Source organism: Scardinius erythrophthalmus, assembly GCF_964197995.2.
Source record: "Scardinius erythrophthalmus genome assembly, chromosome: 5".
NCBI lineage: Eukaryota > Metazoa > Chordata > Actinopteri > Cypriniformes > Leuciscidae > Scardinius > Scardinius erythrophthalmus.
The window spans coordinates 23,849,831-23,873,317 of record NC_138225.1 but is presented as its reverse complement, the minus strand read 5'-3'; the positions used below and the strand labels follow the sequence as shown (position 1 = coordinate 23,873,317).

At 39.9% G+C, this 23,487-nt stretch overlaps 1 protein-coding gene across 2 annotated transcripts in view; it reads right to left on the bottom strand.

Moving 5' to 3' along the window:
* Positions 1-18,777, bottom strand: part of lamc3 (laminin, gamma 3) — a 95,361-nt gene extending 76,584 nt beyond the window's left edge. The window contains exons 1-3 of one of the 2 annotated variants that reach the window (XM_081366979.1): positions 18,712-18,777; positions 18,069-18,454; positions 3,496-3,800 (exon numbers count right to left, since the gene is read on the bottom strand). In XM_081366979.1, coding sequence (XP_081223105.1) covers positions 3,496-3,800; positions 18,069-18,454; positions 18,712-18,713 — 693 coding nt within the window. In that variant the 5' untranslated portion in view covers positions 18,714-18,777. Of the gene's footprint in view, positions 1-3,495; positions 3,801-18,068; positions 18,581-18,711 lie in introns of those variants that run through there. The other variant, XM_081366980.1, reaches the window with a different exon arrangement.
* Between the last annotated feature and the right edge of the window lie 4,710 nt (positions 18,778-23,487).

Here is a 23,487-nt window from a genome sequence, read left to right as displayed (position 1 = left end):
CTATATATATATATATATATTATGATGTATATTTTGCAACAGAACTTAAACATCCAAAACAGTGTTGTGTGCTGGGCTTAATGCACTCGTTGTATGTGCGTACATATGATGATATTTTTTTCCAGCTGAGAACTCACTAAGAGTTAAGAAAATGTGCAATGGAATCAAAACAGCACCTGTAATATACAACGACTATGACAAGAAAAAACAGGTATGATTGAGCATTCTGTCCTTTTAAAAGGTGGCATCTTGTGACATTAGGCCTACGTCCTGTTTTTGGTGCATTTAGATGTCTTTCCATGTTGCGTTCATATCTCAGTAGAACTGCATGTTTGTTTGGAAGTGGACGGAGACGAAGACAAACCTTTTCAGGGGTTTTGGTCAGTCTGGTTAGACTTCCAATATTATGGCTATGTTGAGTGTGGGCCAGTAAGAAAGCTAATTTAGATATTTTGGAAAAATGAGAACACAACAGGAAATGACAAAAATCATCTGACAAAAATTGTTTCATAACACTTGCTCTCTAATTTTTTATTGATTTTGTTAAACATTTTTAGCAGGGTATTTCTTTTGAATTTTGAATAACAGCTCTGAGTCTTCTCCTATAATGCCTGATGAGTTTGGAGAACACCTGACAAGAGATCAGAGACCATTCCTCCATACAGAATCTATCCAGATCCTTCAGATTCCCAGATCCATGTTGGCACTTCTTCTCTTCAGTTCAGCCCACTCATTTTCTGTAGGGTTCAGGTATGGGGACTGGGATGGCCATTGCAGATGCTTGGTTTTGTGCTCAGTGACCCATTTTTGTTTTGATGTTTGTTTTTGGATCACTGTCCTGTTAGAAGATCCAAACATGGCCCATTATAAGATTTTTAGCAAAGGTTATCAGGTTTGGATTTTTTATCTCTTGGTATTTGATCGAATCCATGATGCCATGTATCTGAACAAGATGTCCAGGACCTCTGGCAGAAAATTAGGCCCACAGCATTAAAGATACAGCAGAGTATTTCATTTTACATATGGGGTTCTTTTTTATCCCTGTGTGCACCAAACCTATCTTAAGTGTTTGCTGCCAAAAAAAGCAATTTTTTTTTTCGTCTGACCATAGAACCCGTCCCGTTTGGAGTTCCAGTAGTGTCAGTTACTTTGCAAACGTTCTATGGACAGATGAAACCAAAAAAAAAAAAAGCTTTTTGGCAGCAAACACTTAAAGCTACAATATGTTTTGTTTTTTTCGCCACTAACAAAGGCGTAGGTTGATGACGCATAATTGGAATCATGGAACTTGTCATGCTGATGGATCTATTTTGTATGGATGAGTGAATACATTGATGTTTTTTGTAAGCTGCTTTGATACAATCTGTATTGTGAAAAGTGCTATATAAATAAAGTTGACTTGACTTGACTTGTTTTTAACAGGACTGTGGTATGAAGCAGGGCGCGATTCCTAATGAGAGACAGATATCAGTGCCATACATTTCATCATGTTGAGCTATATAATTCATTTTATGTATATTTTGCTCACCTGTCTAATAAAGTACATGCAAGTACTCTGTCAAGTCGAAGTTTGTCACGGACGTGGAGCTCTCGGCATCTTGAAAACGCCACGCTGATATTGATCCTCGTTTTAGTTCTCCTTTTGTCCCAAAGTCTGCTTGCCATGGTCCATAATGTTTGAACGAAACAACAACAGTGTGATCGTGCTGCTAGACGTAACGCAGTTGTCCACGTCTTGCCATGGTTACTATGGCAGTACGAGCGGAAACCAGGGATAACGTGGATATTACGTCATTGACAGGCGACAGGTGTACATGGACAAGCCATTATTTAAAATTGGAATTTCTCTGAAATCAAAAATCTTTGGGAACTTTTGGAATATTGTAAGTACACAACTGCAAGAAATATATCACACTGTGCAAGTGATTTTGGATTTTTATTACAAAAATCTTACATATTGTCGATTTAATATGGGTTTGGTTCATACAGGGATAAAAAAGTACCCCATGTGTAAAATGAAATACTCTGCTGTATCTTTAATGCTGTGGGCCTAATTTTCTGCCAAAGGTCCTGGACATCTTGTTCAGATACATGGCATCATGGATTCAATCAAATACCAAGAGATAAAAAAAACAAAACCTGATAACCTCTGCTAGAAATCTTATAATGGGCCATGTTTGGATCTTCTAACAGGACAGTGACCCAAAAACAAACATCAGAATCAAAACAAAAATGGGTCACTGAGCACAAAACCAAGCATCTGCAATGGCCATCCCAGTCCCCATGAGTGGGCTGAACTGAAGAGAAGAAGTACCAACATGGATATGGGAATCTGAATGATCTGGATAGATTCTGTATGGAGGAATGGTCTCTGATCTCTTGTCAGGTGTTTTCCAAACTCATCAGGCATTATAGGAGAAGACTCAGAGCTGTTATCTTGGAAAAAGGAGGTTGCAAAAATTATTTAATAAAAGGGGGCCAATAATTGTTCCCAATGTGTTTTGGAGAAAAACATTTATTTCATAATGTGATTTCCCCCCCACTTTCATTTCTTTTAATTCAATAAAAGGTTTTTGCATTTAAAAAAAAAATATATATATATATCAAAAGGATAAACAATGCAGATTTTTTTTTTTACAGCCATCTTTGATCATATTTACCAAGAGGGCAAATAATTCTGACCAGCAATGTAGGAGTCAGAGACATAATGATAGCCATAAAATTACGCTTATCAAGATAAATGAGTCGATTATTCTATTCCAAAATTTTTACTATTGTCATTAACCACAATACATCTGTTTTGGAAGAGACACTGCAGTGGAAATGTTCATGACTGATACAAATAAAATATTTTTTTCTGTCATGTATGTATATACACAATAGGAAGTTGTTAGTAGGCAAATAAACTAGTGAGAGTGTGAATCAAGTGTATTTTCTGAAGGTCTACAGGACCAAAATGTCCATAGTTGCAGTCAGAAACACCCATATAAGTGTGTATTCACCTACTGTATTAAACAGTTAGGTGAGCTCTGGCAGCTGCCTGTCACCTTTGATTTTCTGAACTTCATCTGATGGCTGTGACTGCATCTCTATGTGGAAGAAGCTCCCTAGAAATCTTTGGAAAAAGTTGCAGGCTGTATTTAGTAGCACGGCATGCTGAGCACACTCATGTTTAGCCGCGAGATTCTGCTCTGAAAGTCTGAGAGTTAGAGAAGCTCGACAGTCAGGTATGTTTCCCTCAAAGCTTTCCTCTGGAACAACAAAGCACAACCATCTACATATCTTTAGGCCGAGGAGATGAGCTGCTGACTAAAACAGCAAGTTATTGTCAACAAGCCATGAAGGTAAATATTTACACATTTACACTGTAAATCCCTTGGGATTGCATTAGAAATTATTCATGTTTATATTTGGCATTCTAAAATATGTATCCAGATGGGCATTCTACTGCATTACATGACAGACAAAATCTCATTGTAAAATAACATGACGTACCTGTAACACAGCACTCTGGTCGAAGTTGTAGGCACTGGGTCGTCCTTCCAATGTGGAGAAGGCCACATTTCCGCCGGTAAGTGGAGAGATGTCACTAAACTCATCCGTGCAGAGTGCCGTCCTTTCCTTCTCGCCTGGACGTATGAAGCCCTTATTGTCCCTCCCGTACGTCTTGCGACAAGAAGCACTGTAATATTGATATGGCTGCCATGGTCCATTCTCCTCTGTACGCTTGTAGATGGTGAAGCTCTCTGGTCGGCTGGTGTAGAACTTCAAACGTACATAAGTGATTTCAAAGGCCTTGCCTTGGAAAAACAACAACAATATTAATGTCATGTTAATCTGGACAGATCCCACAAAATTCAGTACCTTCCTAAGTTAATGTAGCCTGATAATTAAAGCCCAGGACAGAATTAAAGTGACCTGTAAACTGAGTTAATAAGATTTGTATCTACACTGAAAAAAAATTATAACATCTAAATTAAAGCTGCAAGCAGCGATGAAAAGGGCCCTCGCACCCGTGCCGCCGCGACCCGGCGCCTTTAGGAAAACAGAGCACGGTAGGCAGTATGTAAATATAGGAGGACTATGTCAAAGTAATTTGTATTTGCCACACTTTCTTGTCAAAGTAATTTGTATTTGCCACACTTCCTGCTACCAGCAGGTGGCGCTATTGCTATGACCAAATATGAGCATGGTCATGTGTTCAGGACAGGACTCTTATCAAACATGTGAAGTTTGGGGCAGATTGGACATTGAATGCCTGAGTTACTGCAGGCTGTCTGTGGTTGCCTAGCAACATCGGAACTGCAAGCAACATTGACAGAGAACTTATCTGATCATGCATAAATCACCAAAAGGCTGAAATTGGGTGTACGTTTGTCAGGCCGCCGAGGGCAGACCCTTCGACGAAAACTCAAGATCTTCGCAATTTAACGTCGCAAAGGTCTTAAAGGAACACTCCGACTTTTGGGGACTTTAGCTTTTTCACAGTATCCCCCAGAGTTAGATAAGTCCATACATACCTTTTTCATTTCTGTGCGTTCTGTAAGTGTTATTTGACGCACCCACCGCTAGCCTAGCTTAGCACAAAGACTGGATGTAAATGGATAAGGTAGCATACTAATCCCAATAAGTGACAAAATAATGCAAACATTTTCCTATTTACATGTTGTGATCTGTATAGTCACAGCGTGTACAAATAACAAGGCTATATGAGACAGACCATTTTTAATCGTATAAATACTGGGAACTATATTCTCACTAGGCGTAGGAGCACAGCTACTTGGGCGGAGTGGCTACTTGGGCGGAGTGATTAGCGCAGCACATGAGACGCCCTGTTGATGGTTCCGTAAACAAAACAAACGTGACTAACTAGCTAGTAGCGAACGTGACTCGTGATTATGGCTGACTTTAAGGAATTGTCAGAGGAATTTTACTGGGTATCAAACCAAGATCCAGAACCATATAGTTTTGAGCCAGAATACACAGACGAGGAGTTACAAACTTTGGAAGCTGTAAGACAAGATACAGCGAACACCCATGATTGTAAACTATAAATTTACTGTCTAGTAATTGCTGACTCTATTACTCCAACTCTGAGCGAACTCTCTGCTCCTCACCACAGGGCGTCTCGTGTGCTGCGCTAATCACTCCGCCCAAGTAGCCACTCCGCCCAAGTAGCTGTGCTCCTACGCCTAGTGAGTATATAGTTCCCAGTATTTATACGATTAAAAATGGTCTCTGTCTCATATAGCCTTGTTATTTGTACACGCTGTGACTATAAAGATCACAACATGTAAATAGGAAAATGTTTGCATTATTTTGTCACTTATTGGGATTAGTATGCTACCTCATCCATTTACATCCAGTCTTTGTGCTAAGCTAGGTTAGCGGTGGGTGCGTCAAATAACACTTACAGAACGCACAGAAATGAAAAAGGTATGTATGGACTTATCTAACTCTGGGGGATACTGTGAATAAGCTAAAGTCCCAAAAAGTCGGAGTGTTCCTTTAAGATTACACTCACCAAATTTGAAGAGGATCAGATCAAAACTGTAGGAGGAGTTCGTTAAAGTACAACATCAGGAAATGGCAAAAACTGCCCAAAATCTGAGAGGAAGTTCAAAATAGCTGACTTCCTGTTGTGTTTAGGGCTATGCTCCAAGAGACTTTTTTGTAGGTATTGGGTCATTACATGTATGTACCAAATTTCATACCTGTACGTGAAACCTAGAGCCGGGGCAAAATGTGGGGGCAATAATTTACCGTATTTGCCCCACCCAATTTTGAAAACCATATCACACGTACATTTTCACCACTTCTGAAGCGTATGCAAAGTTTCATGAGTTTTCAAGCATTTTTAGGCCCTCTAAAAAGCGATTCACTTTGGAGAAGAAGAAGAAGAAGAAGAATAAACAGAGCAAAAACAATAGGGTCCTCTCACTCACCATCGGTGCTCGGGCCCTAATTAACTGGTTTTATACATATTCAAATGTTATTTAATGCAACAAAATTAATTTGAAAATAATAAGGTAGAAATGGGTCTTTAGGTGATATTTGCAGTTTACCACTTGTACGTCCTTCATCTATATTGAGCCAAATCAAGAATGTGCAGGTGTTAGATCTCTAACCCTAATGAAAAAGGAAAAAAGGACGAGGACACTATCCAATTTAGAGTGGAAGGCAGCTTTCTTGTGTCTGTAGAGAATATGTGGAGTTTGTGCCTTGAGAAAATGGCATACTTGGTGGTACTTTGTCAGTATAATTGCTATTAAAATCTTATTGTCCAAATGAACTGGAGAGTTCTTTAACCCTGGGTTGCTCCAGAGGGACTGTTCCTGCAGCCAGTGCACTGGAAGAGATAACTGACTGATAACACACAGCTATTTAATTTAAACCTTTTTAAATTTAGTCAGATTATTGTTGTTCTGTTGTGTTTTGAGGTTTGCTAAATTGCTACCATCTCTGTAAAACTAATTTAATTATTACCAGTGTTGCTGCCAAAAGATCACTGAGTCATCATCCACTAATAATTCCCACAGCTGGCAAATGCCTGTATGAGGTCAAAATAAGCAATAATCACATGACCGTACTGATACAGATGAACAGCTTGACTGCAGTGTGATATTGTTCACAACAATTCTATAAACATGAATTTAATATTGAGTAACTTATGTTTTATGCACAGTATTACCAGTTATTTTCTCTCTTTTTTTTGCCCTGCCAGGAAAATCTTTGGACATACCATTTGAACACTGTATTAATACTTCTGTCTTACATTTTCGTCGCCAGTTTTGACGTTATCGTTGTGTGTCGCGTTAAATGAAAATACAATTATATCAAGAATTATAATTTTTACTAGTTGAAATTCAATTGTTGATATCAAGAATTAGCTTTTTAACTAGTGAAAATAGTATTACAGATATCTAGAAATATTATTTTTACAGGTAAGAATAGCTATGGTAATGAGTTTATGAATATTAATGAGAACTGAATTTCCCATACTACTCTTTTAGCACCAGTATAGGACAAAAATGGAGGAAGAACATCCAGTCAGAGTAACGCCTCCTTGTTTATTTATTAATTAGTTTGTTTGTTTTTGTTTTGTCAGTTTCCACAAATCCCTTCACTCGATTGGGATGTTCTCTTTTATTCTGGACGGCAAGGGCAGTGACTGTAACATCGCGAGCGTATTTTGCAGTATTAAACACGTACCGATTTCATCAGGCTCTGAAAATTCTTCAAAAAGAACACAAAGAATGGCCTTCTCAGCTGCCATGGTTGCAGCTCTTGCGTCATCAGAACAGGGTGTTCAACGCAACACCGTTTCCATATATGATTTTTTTGTTTTGTTCACACTTTGTTCTAATGCATCAAATGAAAACACAATAGGCCTACAACCAAAATGAAAAATAAAACATTTTTGTAAACATTAGCTACTATAGTATGTTAAGTTCTCAAATGTTTTATAGTATCGTACCCCCTAAGGCTTTTAACATCCTTCTGTGTACCCCCTCTCTGCAGTCACACCTTTTTCAGTAAGGGGCAATATTTGCCCCCTTAAATCGATTTTTCCAGTGCATTTTTTACCTTTACAAATTCCTTTATAATATAAATAATGCTAAAAAAAAAAAAAAAAAATGTTCAATAGAGAAATATGCAACAATGGTAAAAAATGAAGTGATGCTTTTAAATATTAAATTAAAACCGCCATTAGGTGGCGGCAAGTCACTGTCTTTATGAGTGAGTCATCGAGTCATTCATTCATTCAGTAACGAAGCAAGTGGCTGTAATTATGAATGAATCATTGAAGCAATGACTCTCATGATTTGTTCAAAGCCGCATATTCATTCACTCCGGCACGTCTCCGCCACGGACAAGTGCACGGACACCACCATCTCCGGCACAGACACCAATGTCTCCGGCACGGACACCACCATCTCCGGCACGGACACCACAGTCTCCGCAACGCATACCACTGTCTCCGGCACGGACAAGTGCACAGACACTGCCATCTCTGGCACGGACACCAACGTCCCTGGGAAGGACACCGCCACGGACACCACCGTCTCCGGCACAGACACCAACATCTCCAGAACAGACACCAACGACTCCAGCACGGACCCCACCGTCTCCGGCACGGACACCAACGTCCCTGGCATGGACACCGCTACGGACACCACCGTCTCCAGCACAGACACCAACATCTCCAGACCAGACCCCAACGACTCCAGCACGGACACCACCGTCTCCGGCACAGACACCAACATCTCCAGAACAGACACCAACAACTCCAGAACGGACACCTCCGTCTCCGGAAAGGACACCACCATCTCCGGCACAGACACCACCGTCTCCGGAATGGATCCCAACAGGGGTTAAAGTGGGCCGGAAGGGTCCGGACCTGTGTTCCGGCACCTCAGATAAATATTTTTTTTTTATTAATTAATATCAATGATAGCGCAATGGTAGGCTATTGTTAAAAAAAAATGTTGTGTGCTGTCAAATTGCAGACAGCCTGGTGCTCCTTCTGAAGGAGTCCTTCCGCATCAAATCAAAACGTAACATCACAAACACCTTCACAAACACTCTTCCCGACGTTATGTTCTCAGTCACAGTTCTCCTGTCTGATTTGAGTGCATCGACGCCAGTTCACGCATGCAGACAAAGTCCTTCCTCCCCTCCCCACTGAACGCCAGCGATTACTTATGTGTGAAATGCACTCATGGTGGTTGAGTGCGGTACAGTTAGTTTTAGGTTCGATATTCGCCGGACATTTGTTTTCCCTTGCCACTGTTCTATAGGGTTGGCAGTCTTACAAATATATCAATAGCAGGATTAGTTTTAACATTATGTAACCATTGTATATCGACATGAAACATTCCAAAACACGCATCTTTTTGATGAAAATCATATTGATGAAGTCTGAGAGCTTTCTGTACTCTCCATTGACAGCTAACAATTTTTGTTAAGGCTATTTCACGAGTTCACACTTACAAATAGGTCAGATAGAATAAATGCATATTTGGCATGCTGTCCGATCAGAGGGCTCCGGGCTCTGTATTCGGCCCAAACCCAGAGTACTCCCCCCGTATTCCTGGCTGTGAAAGAACAAGCCAAGAGTGAGGAGTCGGGGTGGTGGAGGGATGCTAAAAACTGTCAAGGAATGTTAGGTGAGTTGACAGAGGAATATATATATGCTTCCTCTCATGCTGATAGGGTAGACATGGTAATTGTTTGATGACGAGTTGATTGATTGATATTTAAACGTGCTCCTCCCGAACTTTGTTAATGAAACATCATTTCATGAGTTCACACTTACAAATAAGTCAGATAGAATAAATGCGTATTTGGCGTGCTGTTCGAGGAGAGGGCTTCGGGCTCTGTATTTGCCCTGAACCCAGAGTACTCCCCCAAAAGCTGCAAATAAATGCAGGACAGCCGCCAGAATGATGCTGATGACCCCCCAAAAACTTGCGGAGTGCAAAGCTTAAGGTATCAAACGTGGGAAGGGGTTAGTCGCTGGAAGGCTTCTTGTAACATCGGACGGGAGTTGGTTGTCATGACGCTGGATGGGTGTGCCTCTCAGATGGTAGGCAGGGGATGGTTGTACGTGATGTACTTCTGCGGAAGAGAATGGTATAACCGCTGCAGTAGAAGCAAGTTTGATGGAGAACTATCTCCTGCAGGAGCGGAGGAGATGACACTGCTGCGGCAGTGGATCAAACTTGCTTTCGACTTGCTTTCCAACTATCTGATGCAAAAGGATGGAGAATTGAGTACTTGTGGGAACGGAAGAGGAAACACTGCTGCGGCAGTGAAAGCAAGTTGGATGGAGAAACGGAGCTCCTGCGGGAGTGGAGGAGATGACACTGCTGTGGCAGTGGAGCAAGTTTGGACGGAGTAACAGAGCTCCTGCGGGAGCGGAGTAGATGACACTGCTGCGGCAGTGGACCAAACTTTCTTTTCAACTTGCTTTTTAATATCCAAAACAATTTTGGATATAGAACTGAGCTCCTGCGGGAGCAGAGTAGATGACACTGCTGCAGCAATGGACCAAACTTGCTATTCAACTTGCTTTTAAATATCCAAAACAATTTGGACATAGAACTGAGCTCCTGCAGGAGTGGAGTAGATGACACTGCTGTGGCAGTGGAGCAAGTTTGGACGGAGTAACGGAGCTCCCGGGGAGCCTAGTAGATTAGCTGTAGTAGAAAGACTTGGTTTTGACTTGCTTTTAACTGTCCGATGTGCCAGTTGGGTGGATAATGGCCTCCTGTTGGAGGAAGAGATGATCGGGCTGTGGTGTTGTAAACAACTTGCTTTCAAACTGTGATCCGAAAGGTGAGTGGGACAGAGATCTGAGCTCCTGTTGGAGTGGAAAATAGCACTGCTGTGGCAGTAAAGTGAGTTAGGATGGGGAACGTGGCTCCTGCAGGAGTGGTGGCCTGTAGGGTTGGGTGTATGAGAAGTTGACAAAAAGAATTTAGCTGATGAGGGTTTGTTGGGCTTCTTTGATATGGAAGCGATTTGAGCGGATGTAACTCTCGAAGGCCTCCGATGACCAGCGGCCAAGTGCTTGGATCTGCTGCTGAGAGAGGCCTTTTTGGGCAGATGTGGTTGCTGTGTCTATGCGAAATAAATGGCTGGAAAAGTGGTCTGCTGGGATGCCTGAATGGAGCAAAACAGACTTAAGGGGTTTTTGAAACCAGAAACATCTGACGGGGCGGTTGAAGTCGTCCGCGAAAAATGGGTCAGAAGAGGATTTAGTCTGTGAATTTCTGAAAAGCAAGTAGGCTGAGAGAGTTTGGTATGGTTGGATTGGTGATGAGAGATTGAAAAGGTAAATGGCCTTTCCTGGTTTGATCTGTCTTACTTTGCTTTATGAAGTAGGAGATGGTTTCGTTGTCTAGCACTGATAGATCTGTGATTGTGGGGTGGACTTTTGGGTTAAAGGAGAACTTGGTAACTTTTTTAACTTAATAAAACTGTCTAGAAATCATTTGGATGGTTAAACAACCTGTTCTAGTGATATTGGTGACTTTCCCCGCTCCCCCCAGCGTTCCCAGGCGGAAAACCAACCTTGCAACTTGGGGACTACCGTCCCGGCAAAATAGAAATTGGAAGTCTCATGAGAAGCGAGAACGAGAACGAGCGCGAAACACGAATCGCTTTACGGCAATTCAACATAAACACACACGCATGTATGATGTATTACCAGATTACCCACCTCGGTAGACAAAGCTCCACACGATACAGCTGGCTTGCTCCGATCAAAACAAACGCACATGAGCAGCGGTAGAGAGGGGGAGGAGGCCGCCGCAAGTGAGTTTTTTACGACCGTGTTGTGACATATACGCCCCCCCACAGCTGTAGGGGGAGCTCGTGGGGAAAACATGCGACAACAAAAGGGAAAATCAGCGAAGAAGTGACTAGAGTTTGCTAGAGTTGCCGAGTTCTCCTTTAAAGCTGGAAGTGATGGTGAGTTCTGAGCATCTGAGGAAACCGAAAAAAGCCACTATGAACATTGTGTCCAGTGTGCGGGCAGTGTTGGTGGAGTGATAGCCTCGGCGGAGGGTGGAGATGCATATAGTAAGCATGTCTAACGTTATTGGTTGTCTGGCATCTGGGCGAGTAGGTTGTTTTTTTTTGGATGCCTTTGATAAGCATCGATGTTTGAGAGTTTGCTATCTCTGAGGCAGAGGTGGACAAAGTACACAACTTCCCTACTTAAGTGAAAGTACAGATACTACTGGTCAATTATTACTCCATTACAAGTAAAAGTTGTAAAGACCTATTTTTACTTAAGTAAAAGTACAAAAGTACTCATTTTTAAAAGTACTTAAGTATCAAAAGTAAAAAGTAAATGTCAATGCATTGTTTTATTATTGTTGCATTGTTGTATGTAATACTTACAGTACCTTATGCCTCTGAATCTATGCCTGCGCTCAAATCAATACCACATTTACTTCTAGAACACCGTTCCAGTAGTGGGATTGAATGTGAGATTGAATAAGTGCACTCAATAAAACGTCCACAATGGTTTCGGACACCCAAATGGCTGTTCCCTCAAAGTGTGTCCTATTTAAAGTATTTTTTTGGCTTTTAGTATGAATATGTCAGCCTTACTGTTGTCTATAAGCTAGTGTGCTCCAAAGCAATGACATAATTTGAATTTAGAAGACCAAACCCAACGTTGAAAATGAAAATCAGGTTGATGTCAGAATCCAACATCAGACTGACATTAAACTCCAATGTTGGACAGATGTTCCAACCAAAATCCAACGTCGGATGCTGATGTCAATCCAGCGTCGGGTTCAGACGTCAAACCGACTTTCATTTCCAACCAAAATGCAACCTAATGTTACTACTTTCTGTTACTAAATACTGTGAAGCTGCTTTGATACAATCTGTATTGTGAAAAACGCTATATAAATAAACTTGACTTGACTTGACTTTCTACTCAAGGACCTTGACAGAAATGTACAGGTAGTGGAGTAAAAAGTATGATATTTGTCTTTCAAATGTAGTGAAGTTAAAGTAACAAGTTTCCAGAAAAAATAATACTCAAGTAAAGTACAGATACTCAAAAAGTGTACTTAAGTACAGTACTTTGTTACTGTCCACCTCTGCTCTGAGGAAGGCGAACCAAAAATTAGTTTGTGGAAGAATTGGATTCTGCTTAGATAACCCTTGATGAGGCAGGCTTTGAGGTTATTGATGCTGTTGAGATAGGATATGAATGAAATGATGGCGAGCAGAGAAAAAATGGGAAAAGGCAGGTCTATGTGAAGTGGAAAGACTTAAAATGCTTCCATGCAGTTAAGTAGGACTGGGCTTGCTGTTATATAATTATTTGAAACTTTGCAAACTGGCAGCTCCAGTAATAAGATGAAAAGATTTATATTAAACTCTGTCCTGGAAAATATGTATAAGCCTTAGTTAAACAATTTATTAATCAAGGAAAAAAAGGAATTTATACCTGTATGATAATATGCTGTAGCCACATTGTACCAGCTTATTCAGCTGCGGGTGCCATCTTCTGGTCAGATGCGGGAATTCATTCAGTGCGCAACCCTCACAGTGCATTATGGGTATTCTCTAGTCGTTGAGTGTACATTGGTTGTACACTTGTTATTGGGGTGCATTGTGGAATTGAATGAGTGCACTCGCTACTGTCCACTATGGTTTCGGATACCAAATGGCTGTCCCCTCAAATAATGCCCTATTTAAGGGTAAAGGTGCAAAGACAGAATAACCCATTATAATCAGCGATGTTGTCTACACTGGATGCGATGCGACGCGAGCGACAAATCTCAGACAGTAAACTGATGCCTCGTTCTATTTATGACGTACTGACACAAAAGAAAAAATGTTTTGCAATGGGCGCTTTGCCGCGTCCAGTGTAGACAGCTTTTAGCTGTTGCGACGCGAGCAACAATGGTCGCGTCCGGTGTAGACATGGTATTAGCTCACTCTGCCTATAACGCAATGTTACAACATCAAGCAATATTCCAATAATTCATTTAATTATAACACTTTATATAAGGCGATTTGTGGTTAAACCACTGGAGTCACATGGATTACTTTAATGGCCCATAATGCACTATATAGGGGGTGGGGAACGATTCAGACAGTGTATGCTTTCCATTGGGGAGAGTGAAGTCTGGTTCCAATTTAATGTCACGAGAACCGCCGCAGCACGCACAGACTGCTCCGGTCTAGAGACGATAGCACAGAGCGGATCATATGCACAAGTCGGACAAGTCGGAGCAGACCACAAAATGTATTGGATCCGTTTGAAGTCGGTACAGAATGCTATATTTTAAAGTAATATAGGAGGAGAAACGGTTAGACAGACTCAGTGTTAGAAACAGCCCTGACGAGTAAGAGATAACACCGGTGCCATGCAGCAATATAAATTACACACTTTTCAAACTATGCATTCTCAGCATGATTATGTTCACTGTTTTGCTTTAGTAACAGTTTCATATTAAATCTAAAAGAGGAATCTATTACACTGTTTCAGTGGATATTACGTCAACACACTGGATAACACTGCAAGTTTCAAGGCACTTCAGTGGGCCTTTAATTTCACCTCAGCATGTAAGAAGAAAATCTTGGCTGGATTTGGTCTCCAGCTCTGATCTTGATGACTTGAACTGTCAAAACAATTAATCACTCTGCGGGACCTGAATTTGAATATACAGTAAGCTATATATCATGTGTTTGTCTCCCACAGGTTTAATATGTTCATACAGTATGTTCATACTGTACCTTTACAGAAAGACACATGACAGCTGTTATCCTGGAAAGAATCTGTAGACTAAACTTATCTGTGTGGGTGAGTTTGTGTCTGAACTCAACTGAACCTGACCAGACTCAATATTTATAAACTATAAAGAGCTGCATGTAATCATGTCTGTGTATGGTAAACTGGAACATTTTTTTTTCTTTTATTAAGATTTGGGAATAAAACAAGTTTGTAAACATTATAAAATGAATGTACAACAAAATTGATGACTTGAACTTCAAGCAGAGAGTTTACAGACCAACCGAAAACTGTTTAGTTATGAACTGTTACATATGTGTCTACATATGTGATATTTTTGTGTTTGCACTTGGTTTAAACAAGGTTTGTTAAAACAGTATGATTTGCATACAATGATCTTTAATGTTGGGTTCAGTATTTTACAGCAAAAACCTATATCACATATTGAGGTCTTTTGAACATCTTTGAATGAAAACCACAATGGAAACCAGATGTGGAAACATTCCTTAGAAGTCTGCATGTGTGTGTTTGTGTATGTTTACGTGTGTGTATAGGAAAGACCTGACCTGCCACTGGACATCTGCTGCTTTCTGTGTTTGTCTTATTCTTTGTAGTGTTTTCTGTACCACCCCCATCGCTCGCTCTGCTGTGTGAGTGTGTGTGTGTGTGTAGGCCTCCCTAGGATGTATTCTGTTTGGTTTGGAAATGTGAGAAGGCCTTTCACAGACATCCAACTGCAAGGGATCTTTGAATCAGAGCAAACACAAGAACATACACTTTCTGTTTTGTGCCTGATTAGCCTATTGAAACCATTTTAATGCCATTTCATCTCCCATTTTTCCTCTCTTTCACAAATTGTGCTTCCAAGAATATCTTCAAATCATATTTACACTTTTGATGTGCAGAAATTGAAAGCTGTTAATAACCATAGCAACTGTTTTGGTATTGACAGCTCTTTGGAATGACAAGAAAAAGGTGCAAAGACAGAAGAACCCATTATAATCAGTGATGTTGTCTACACTGGATGCGGTGCGACGCGAGTGACAAATCTCAGACAGTAAACTGATGCCTCGTTCTATTTATGACGTACTGACACAAAGGAAAAAATGCTTTGCAATGGGCGTTTTGTTGCGTCCAGTGTAGACAGCTTTTAGCTTTTGCGATGCGAGCGACAACGGTCGCGTCCGGTGTAGACATGGTATTAGCTCATTCTGCCTATAACGCAACGTTACAACATCAAGCAATATTCCAATAATTTATATAATTATAATACTTTATATAGGGCGGGATGGGAAAGTGTGTCCAAACTTTTGACCGGTACTGTACTATAACAAACACGTAAAGAATATGGGCCAATATATCGATATCCCAAAATCCATATCAGTCGGGCTCTAATAAAAACCTAATTTAAGTACTGTAGTAAACATTCATATCATAGCATATTATAAATAAAATATTGCAATTTTAAAATCATCTTAAAATAATAATAATAATATTAATAATAATAATAATATAGCTGCATGCAGCAATAAGGGGACAAGCTCAGAAGCGATGAACAAAATGAAAAGAAGTACAGATCGGAATGAACACATACTGAACAAAAAACACATTTATAATTCAAGAGGAAGAAACATTAGCACAATGCTTACCCAGATAATAAAAAAATCAAAGTGACACAACATCACACACAGACTTTTACAAAGTTGTACTATGTAGGAACTGAACCCACAATCTTTAAATCACATGCTTGTTGCTTATCTCTGTGCGCCACTCTGAAGACACATTCTCACCCACCTGCCCAGGTTCAGTAATTCAAGTGAGGATAAACTCAAAATGAAGATTTTGTAAATGCCCTGCATGTTATATTTAATAAATTCAGATTAGATAATTCTTAAAAAGACACAATGCCTGGAACAGAAGAAACTTTTGCATCACTTCTAGCCACAGTACCTCTTCTGGGAATGTGCCACACAGGATTCAAACCCATAAACTGAAATGTTCAGGGCCTGGCTTAGAAGAGAGCGTCACTCATTTGATGCACATTCATTAGGCTGCCAAGGGGAGCTTTCAGTGTGAGAATGAGCACACAAAAGCGTTACTTAATATATTAACCAGATTACCATACTAAGCTAACTAACATAAGACAACAAACACAGGCATGGTCAACTTCGGAGAGGTATTTCTCTGGAACAGTGGCGAATATCAAAAATGCATTCATTCATTTCTGAGCAGTTTGGTCCAAAGACCGCTGAGTTCAAATTTATCAGGTACCTTCAAGACATGCTATCGATGATCCCTACCTAATTTTGTGCCGATAGCTATTGCAATTTCATGACGAGTTTTAAAATGGTGGACCGATGGTTCATCTGATCCTGGCAAAATCAGTATCCACAGAATCAGAATGACACAAGGAATCCACAGGTTTTGATTTTTGACAAACTGTTCAAAAGTTATATGCAAAAATAGCAATTTTTCAGATCTCATGGCCTGTAGGTGGCGCTGTTCCCAAATTTGTCATGGACCCTCAGATCATGGTTTCGTTTCGATGGATCAAAGTTTTGCCGAGATACAGCCTCTGAACCAATTCTGCATAAACATTGTAAAGTTTGCAACATCATAACTTTTGAACAAAGATGAATAAAAAAAATTGTTCAGTTATTTCTGTGTGTCTCGGTCCAAAGATCATCTGATCAGATTTTGAACAAATTTGGACAAAATCTGAAGGAGCAGTGTAGTGAAAAAATGGAATTCTGTACTTGACCTGACCTCTAAAATGACCTCTACTTTAATGGGTGGAGTCTTGATGTAAGATGTTGAATGTGGAGCATGAGGAGAGGAATCAGGTCTACTAAGTTTTATTTTTTTACAAAAAACATAAGAGTTAACCATATACAATAACCATTTAAAAAGTGAAATTTTTAACTGGTTTCAGCGCTATTAAGTTTGCCCTAGAGACCCCAAAGTTGGTCAGATTACTATTCATTACCATCAAGTGAGAAAATTTTCAGAATTTTCCTACTTATGTTTCATGGGGCTGCCATTGACTCCCATTTGGGAATAATAATAATAAAACTAACAATTGTTGGCTGCCATCATTTTGAGTTATTTTAGCAAGCTGTGGCAGTTAATATGCTAATAATCAAAGCTGTTGGTGTGTCAGCTGAGTGTCAGCTACTGTTATGTGTAGTCTTTACCCATATTTAGTGAATGTTTGTTATTTTTACAAATGCTTTGTTCAAGTGCTTCAATTCTGCTATATTGGGTCTCTGAGGGTTAAAGAAGAAAGAAAAGAGCAAAATTTCACAGAATACAAATAACAAAATAGTTACATTCTTACAGACATATGGGAATGCTTATGATTGAAAACACTGTAGCGTAAAGTCTGCAGGGCAATAATTTAATAGAACTAAGCCAGCTGAGATATCAGAGTCATCCAATCTGATAGGCCACCAAAATGACACTAGATTTCTCAGGTGTTTACATCAAATTCACAGTTGGGAAACACATTGTGATTAGCAGATTGAGACTGCTCTTGGTTTCTGTTAAGTTAGCATACAGTTTACAGAGCACAGAATGCTGGGTTGAGTGTTTAATATATTAAAAAACAAGGACATTTTTTAAGTTTACATTTTCCATCTAATATTCAGATTTTATTTTATTTGAAATGTATTTCAATTACCGAAAACAATTTTGATCAGTTTTAGTTAACACTGTTTCTATGAATTTCAGTACACATTTTGTGTTTTTGCACATTGTTTCACACTTTCATCGATATTAATGCACAATAATGGTGACTTACCTAGATGCAGTGTGATGTTGACTGAATTAGGATACTGAACTCCATAGAACATGGATTGGCTCTGCCACCAGGTGGGCTCTTCATCCGTGTGGAAGTCAGTCAGGTAAGTGGCATTGCGATTCAGTTCCAAGTCCGAGGCATCACAGTGGTGACATGAGCGTGTGGACCCTGTCTGCATGCAATAGTCCTCTGGTGGGATACCACACACATTTGAAACGATAACGGAACGATTGAAGGCCGCATTTTCGAAGTTAGGCAAACAGCGGCTCGGGACTCCCTCCTCATCATAACAAGAGTCCATTCCAGCAAGAACATGGGAGAAGGTGGTGAAAAGCAGAAGTAAAAGAGAGTGAAGTGCAGAGGAATCCATCCTTCTGCACAACGGCCTATAACAGAAACGACTTCAAAAGAGCAGAGAACTCGAAAACAAGTCTAGCAAATAATCCAAATCAGAGCCACATGCTACAGGGAAAAACTTCAAGGGAAGTTCAACAGTTCAGTGTTCAAAGGCAAGCATAATGAAGAATGTGATATAGCAAACACACATGCAGATACACACATTTTGTGTGATGCAGAAACAATTCTCTGAGTTTGCATGCAGCAATAAAGTTTCATATAATATACAAGTTGCATGAACACATACATTCAGAAAAGCAGGAAAGGTGTAAAGATACTGGAATATTCCTCCATCCTCAGTCTTTTTCCTCAGTGCATTTTTCTTTCTATCAGCATGTGTTTCCACTCTAAGAAGCCGAGGACACAGACTTCCTTCTCTCTTGTAGAGATTCCCAGACAGACAGAGTAGAAGGAAGAGAAAGGTTGGAGGGGAGTTGACTGGGGTTGACCAATAATTAGATAAATAGAGGGAGGGGCCACATGAGAGAACGGATAAAAAAAAAAAGTATAAAGAGGAGAGAGAAAGTTTGGAAGAGAGGCGCCCTCTTTTGTAAGAATAGATAGGAACTGCTGTTAGCATATGTATTTCATTAAATGACTGAGGGATCAAAGTTGACCCCAAAAGCCCCTGCTGGTTGATGCCCATAACTACAACACACAGCAACAAAAAAAAAAAAAAAAAAAAAAAAAATTGATTTGAGTACATACAAACTTATAGTATATAGAATATATGTTATAAAAAAAAAAATGTATTAAAAAAATATAGTATTTTCGAGGAAGATTAAAACCTTTTAAACTGAATCCCTTCATTTACAATTCAGGCATGTACCGTATATAATATATAGAATAATAATTCATAGAATATATAATTTATGTCTGCCATTATTCAGTTATTGAAATTATCATTTAACAAATTAACAAAATTAGTTATACTCATCTAGTCCCTGTGCATGTTTTGGGAATTTTGTTATATTTCCTGTCTTGTGTGCCATGTTTCTTTGTAGTTTTTCTCTCTCTTGTTATCTTGTTAAGCTTGTTTGGTCCAGTGTATATGAATATAGCCTGTAACAAATTTGCTCAAAGACTAAATACTAATAATTAATCGTAACTTGTACAATAAATGAATAAATTAATAAATAAATCAGTTTGTCCAGCGAACACTTTTGATTATTCATTAATTCTTAGAAAAGGGTATTTTTCATTAGCCTGGCTTTCCCCTCCTACGTACTTCCGCTCAATTTTCATTTTTCCTCAGCACTCCGTCTGGGTTTGCGGTATATTCGTGGGTTTTCTCCGGCCAATTTTTTGGCGGTCCAATCAGCGAACAGAGGGAGTGACTGAGAAGAACGATGACGTTGAGGTTGTGCGCTAGTTTGAGTTGTAGAGTTACGTCACGACCAAACGTTAGTGATTGGTTATGGCAGATCCAGAGTGTCTCTGGGCAGATCCAATAGTTTTAAACTTCAGAGTACCCGCCTTTGAGGAAGTTAACGCTTGTCAATGGAGAGTGGCCAGACTCTCTGTACAAATGAAAAGTACGAGAGTCTGATAGGACCAGGCAAATTTTTCATGGCCACAAAAAAAAAATTCTTTCTTAGTGTAACTAGACCAGAAATCGTTAATTAAATTGACTTTGCTACAAGCAAAGAACCAAATATGTAATGTGCACAAGTTCTATTAATTGAATCACGAACAAAACTAATCTAAACACATGCATACACACAATCACACATTCATGGGTAAAATGGTAAGTGATAGAATGAAACTGGAAACGGAAACAGGGAATGAAGCTATGGAAAAGATTAATTTAACTATGAAAAGAACCATCAGCTTATTATTTTCAAAGCCTTGTAGAAGGGTTCACAGCTCATTTTAAACCTCTGATAAGTCAGTTAATTGTACGATACTTGCATTGCCGTTGCAGTTGAAGCAATTTCATAATGATTTGATGGTCTATGAGTCTATATGGCATTGAAGTTGCAATCGAATTTCTTCTGCGTTGAATGAAGAAGATATGATGAACTTACACAGTTATAGTTCAACTCCGTCATGGTCGAGGAAGTTGCACATGGCTTTATGTGTTGGGTCTGCCGGCCTGCACATGCACAGCAACCTGCAGAAACAGGAAGAGAGAGAAGGAACTTGTGTGAGGCTTTTAACCTCTAAGGATGGCCTCTCATCCTCATCTATACATCCATCGATGCTCGATTTCTATTCAGTTGAAGTCTATATTGAGTTGCTGTGCGCGTACGTGGAAAGTAAGTGAATATTGTCTGTATATATTTCCTGTTGTTACTGAGAAATGTGCAGTTTATTTTCCCATTTAAACAGTAGCTGATTAGCATCATTCTGACTGTATTGCTCTTTCTGTTTAGTATACCACCGAGTTTTTCTGTGTTCTATTTTGATGTGAGATGTTTATGTATTGGACACTGTTATTATTGGATGCACACACTATTTAAGCTGCTAATCACATGCATATCATGCCCAGTTGAGTGTCCATAATACTTTATTAATGACATTGTTGTACACAGACTGAACACTGTTTAATTATTCAAATATTTATGTTTGTGGAATATATGTATGTATATATTATAACTGTCCCAGCCAATTTAAACCAGGCCTGCTACAGGAAAATGAGGGGGAATAAATTTTGCAACATACCTTGAACGTTGCAATCTACATGATCAGAATCCTCTACCGGAGGCCAGACTTTCATAATTAGTGTGAAATTATGAAAGTTCCTCTGTCGGAGACCAGATACATCGGGGTACCCCACCTGGTGAAGATTTCTTCCACCAGGATGTGTGCAATCTGTGGACCTTTTGCAAAACGCAAAGGAAACAACTCCACCCATTTTTAGCAGTAGTCCACAATTACTAAAAGATGTTCATTCTGTTTTGGACTTTTGGGAAATGGTCCCATGAGGTCAACTCCCAGCATATGTCCGGGTTCCACTACTAGCGTAGACTGCATATGGCCAGCTAGTTTTGAAATGGATAGTTTGTGTTGCTGACATACCTGACACTCCTTGCAATGTTTCCACACATCTGAGCACAGAATAGGCCAGTAGCAAACATCTATGAGTCTTAGCAGCATTTTGAGTCTTTGAATTCAAACCTCTAAAATCGACACAAAATTTTTGACCACCTCCCTTCTTCGGTACCAGTACCACAGGTGCAGCCCATGGAGAAAGTGAGGGTCTGATTATCTTTTTGCATAGCATTACCTTGATTTCTTGTTCAATGTATTGTTGTTTCTCAGGTGATACTCGGTATGGTTTCTTATGAATGGATATTTCACTGGTTGTAATGATGCGGTGTTTGACTACATCTGTGCCTCCTATTTCATTGGTGCAAACGGTGGACCATTCTCTCATCCGATGCTTGAGTTGCAACTGGCATTCTGGAGATGTGTCTGCATTGGTGACCAGTTGATGGATGAATGCTTGCGTTTCAGGTGACTCTTCTGGTACGGGTAAAGCAAGGTAGAAAGACAGCAATGCATTGCGAGAACTGAAATGCAGGAATGAGAATGGTTCTTCTTGGCAGGTGTTTGAGGCAGGCAAGGTATACTGCGCTTTATGAAAATCCAAACTGATTCCCGTAAACATCAGAAAGTCCATACCCAGGATGATAGGTACTGTGAGATCCTCATCTTTCATAACATTCAATGTCAAATCATACCTTTTTCCTTGCACTTCACATTCGCAGTTCCACACACCCAAAACAGATAGCACTTGGCCATTAGCTTGCTTGTAGGTCTGACCACAACTGGAACTCAGCTGTTCTTTGTGTCTCAACTGTCGTTAACAGGATTCCTGTATTAGAGTCAGTGAACTACCTGTATCAATCATGGCTTGAAAATATCTCCCACAGATCAACATTGGTAGGGTGAGAATCTTCAAATTGAAGAGATGGGCATTAGGATCAGACTGTAGACTATGTCTGTGTGAGGGATTGGACTTGGGATGGATGTCTCAGTCAGTATGGGTTCTCCGCTTCTGTATCTCTGCATTGGCCTCCAGTACTTCTTGGATTCTTCCAAATCTCTCTCAAATTCACTCACCTCATCTCATTCTCAGACATCTCCTTCTTCCGTCTTAAACACAAGGCGCAATAATGGTATGCAAAGTCACGAATGGATTCTTTTGGACCTTGTTTTCTCTCCAGCAGACGTTTGGCAGCTTCAGCTTCATAATCGTCAGTCAAGAAAGAGCGAAATATTCTTCACAACGTTCAACAAACAAAATAGGATCATTGCCTTCGTCTGAACCAACTTGTGGGAATTCAACCCTTACCGGAGGGTGATATGGGGGATTTGTTGTAGTATCAGGTATGTTGGGACTATGGCGATGTAGTTGCTCAGTCTGTGATCTATTGGAGTTTTTTTTGGCAAGGCAGGGGTGATCAAAGGAAGGGAAACAGGGACAGACATGACATGAGCATATGGCTTAAGTTTAGATTTAATTTGCACATTTCTCCTCTTCAAACAGCCCACCATTGATTTTCCCAAGTCACTTATACTCAGCTCAATAACAGTTTTAACTCTCTCGCACTCCCTTTCAATCTTGTAGTACAACTTTTCTTCTTTCAACTGACATTGGTCCATAAGCTCAGAGTGTGAACAACACTGACTCACGTTTTGGGTGCAGGCTTGAACTTCACCTTCCAGAGCAGTTATGCGGTTGGTCAATGAATCCATAAACTGTGTTGAAGGGTGAATTTCAGGAACTGCTTCATCAGGAGGAGGTGGTAGAGGAAGAGGAACATCAAGAGGAATGTTGGAATCATTATCTTCATCAAAGTTGAGATTTAATTCTAGAGGGAGGTTGATCTTTTGGTCACTTGATCTTAAGCTTCTGGAAGGGGTATAGGAATGCAGCAATTCTGAGAAGTAGATAGGAGCATGATTATGCAGAGATTTACATACAAATAAAAGAGTCTTAAAAGAGTCGCGGGAATCAGGGTGTTTCATTAATAATATTATTATTAGTGTTTTTTGTTGTTATTAATAATTGCTC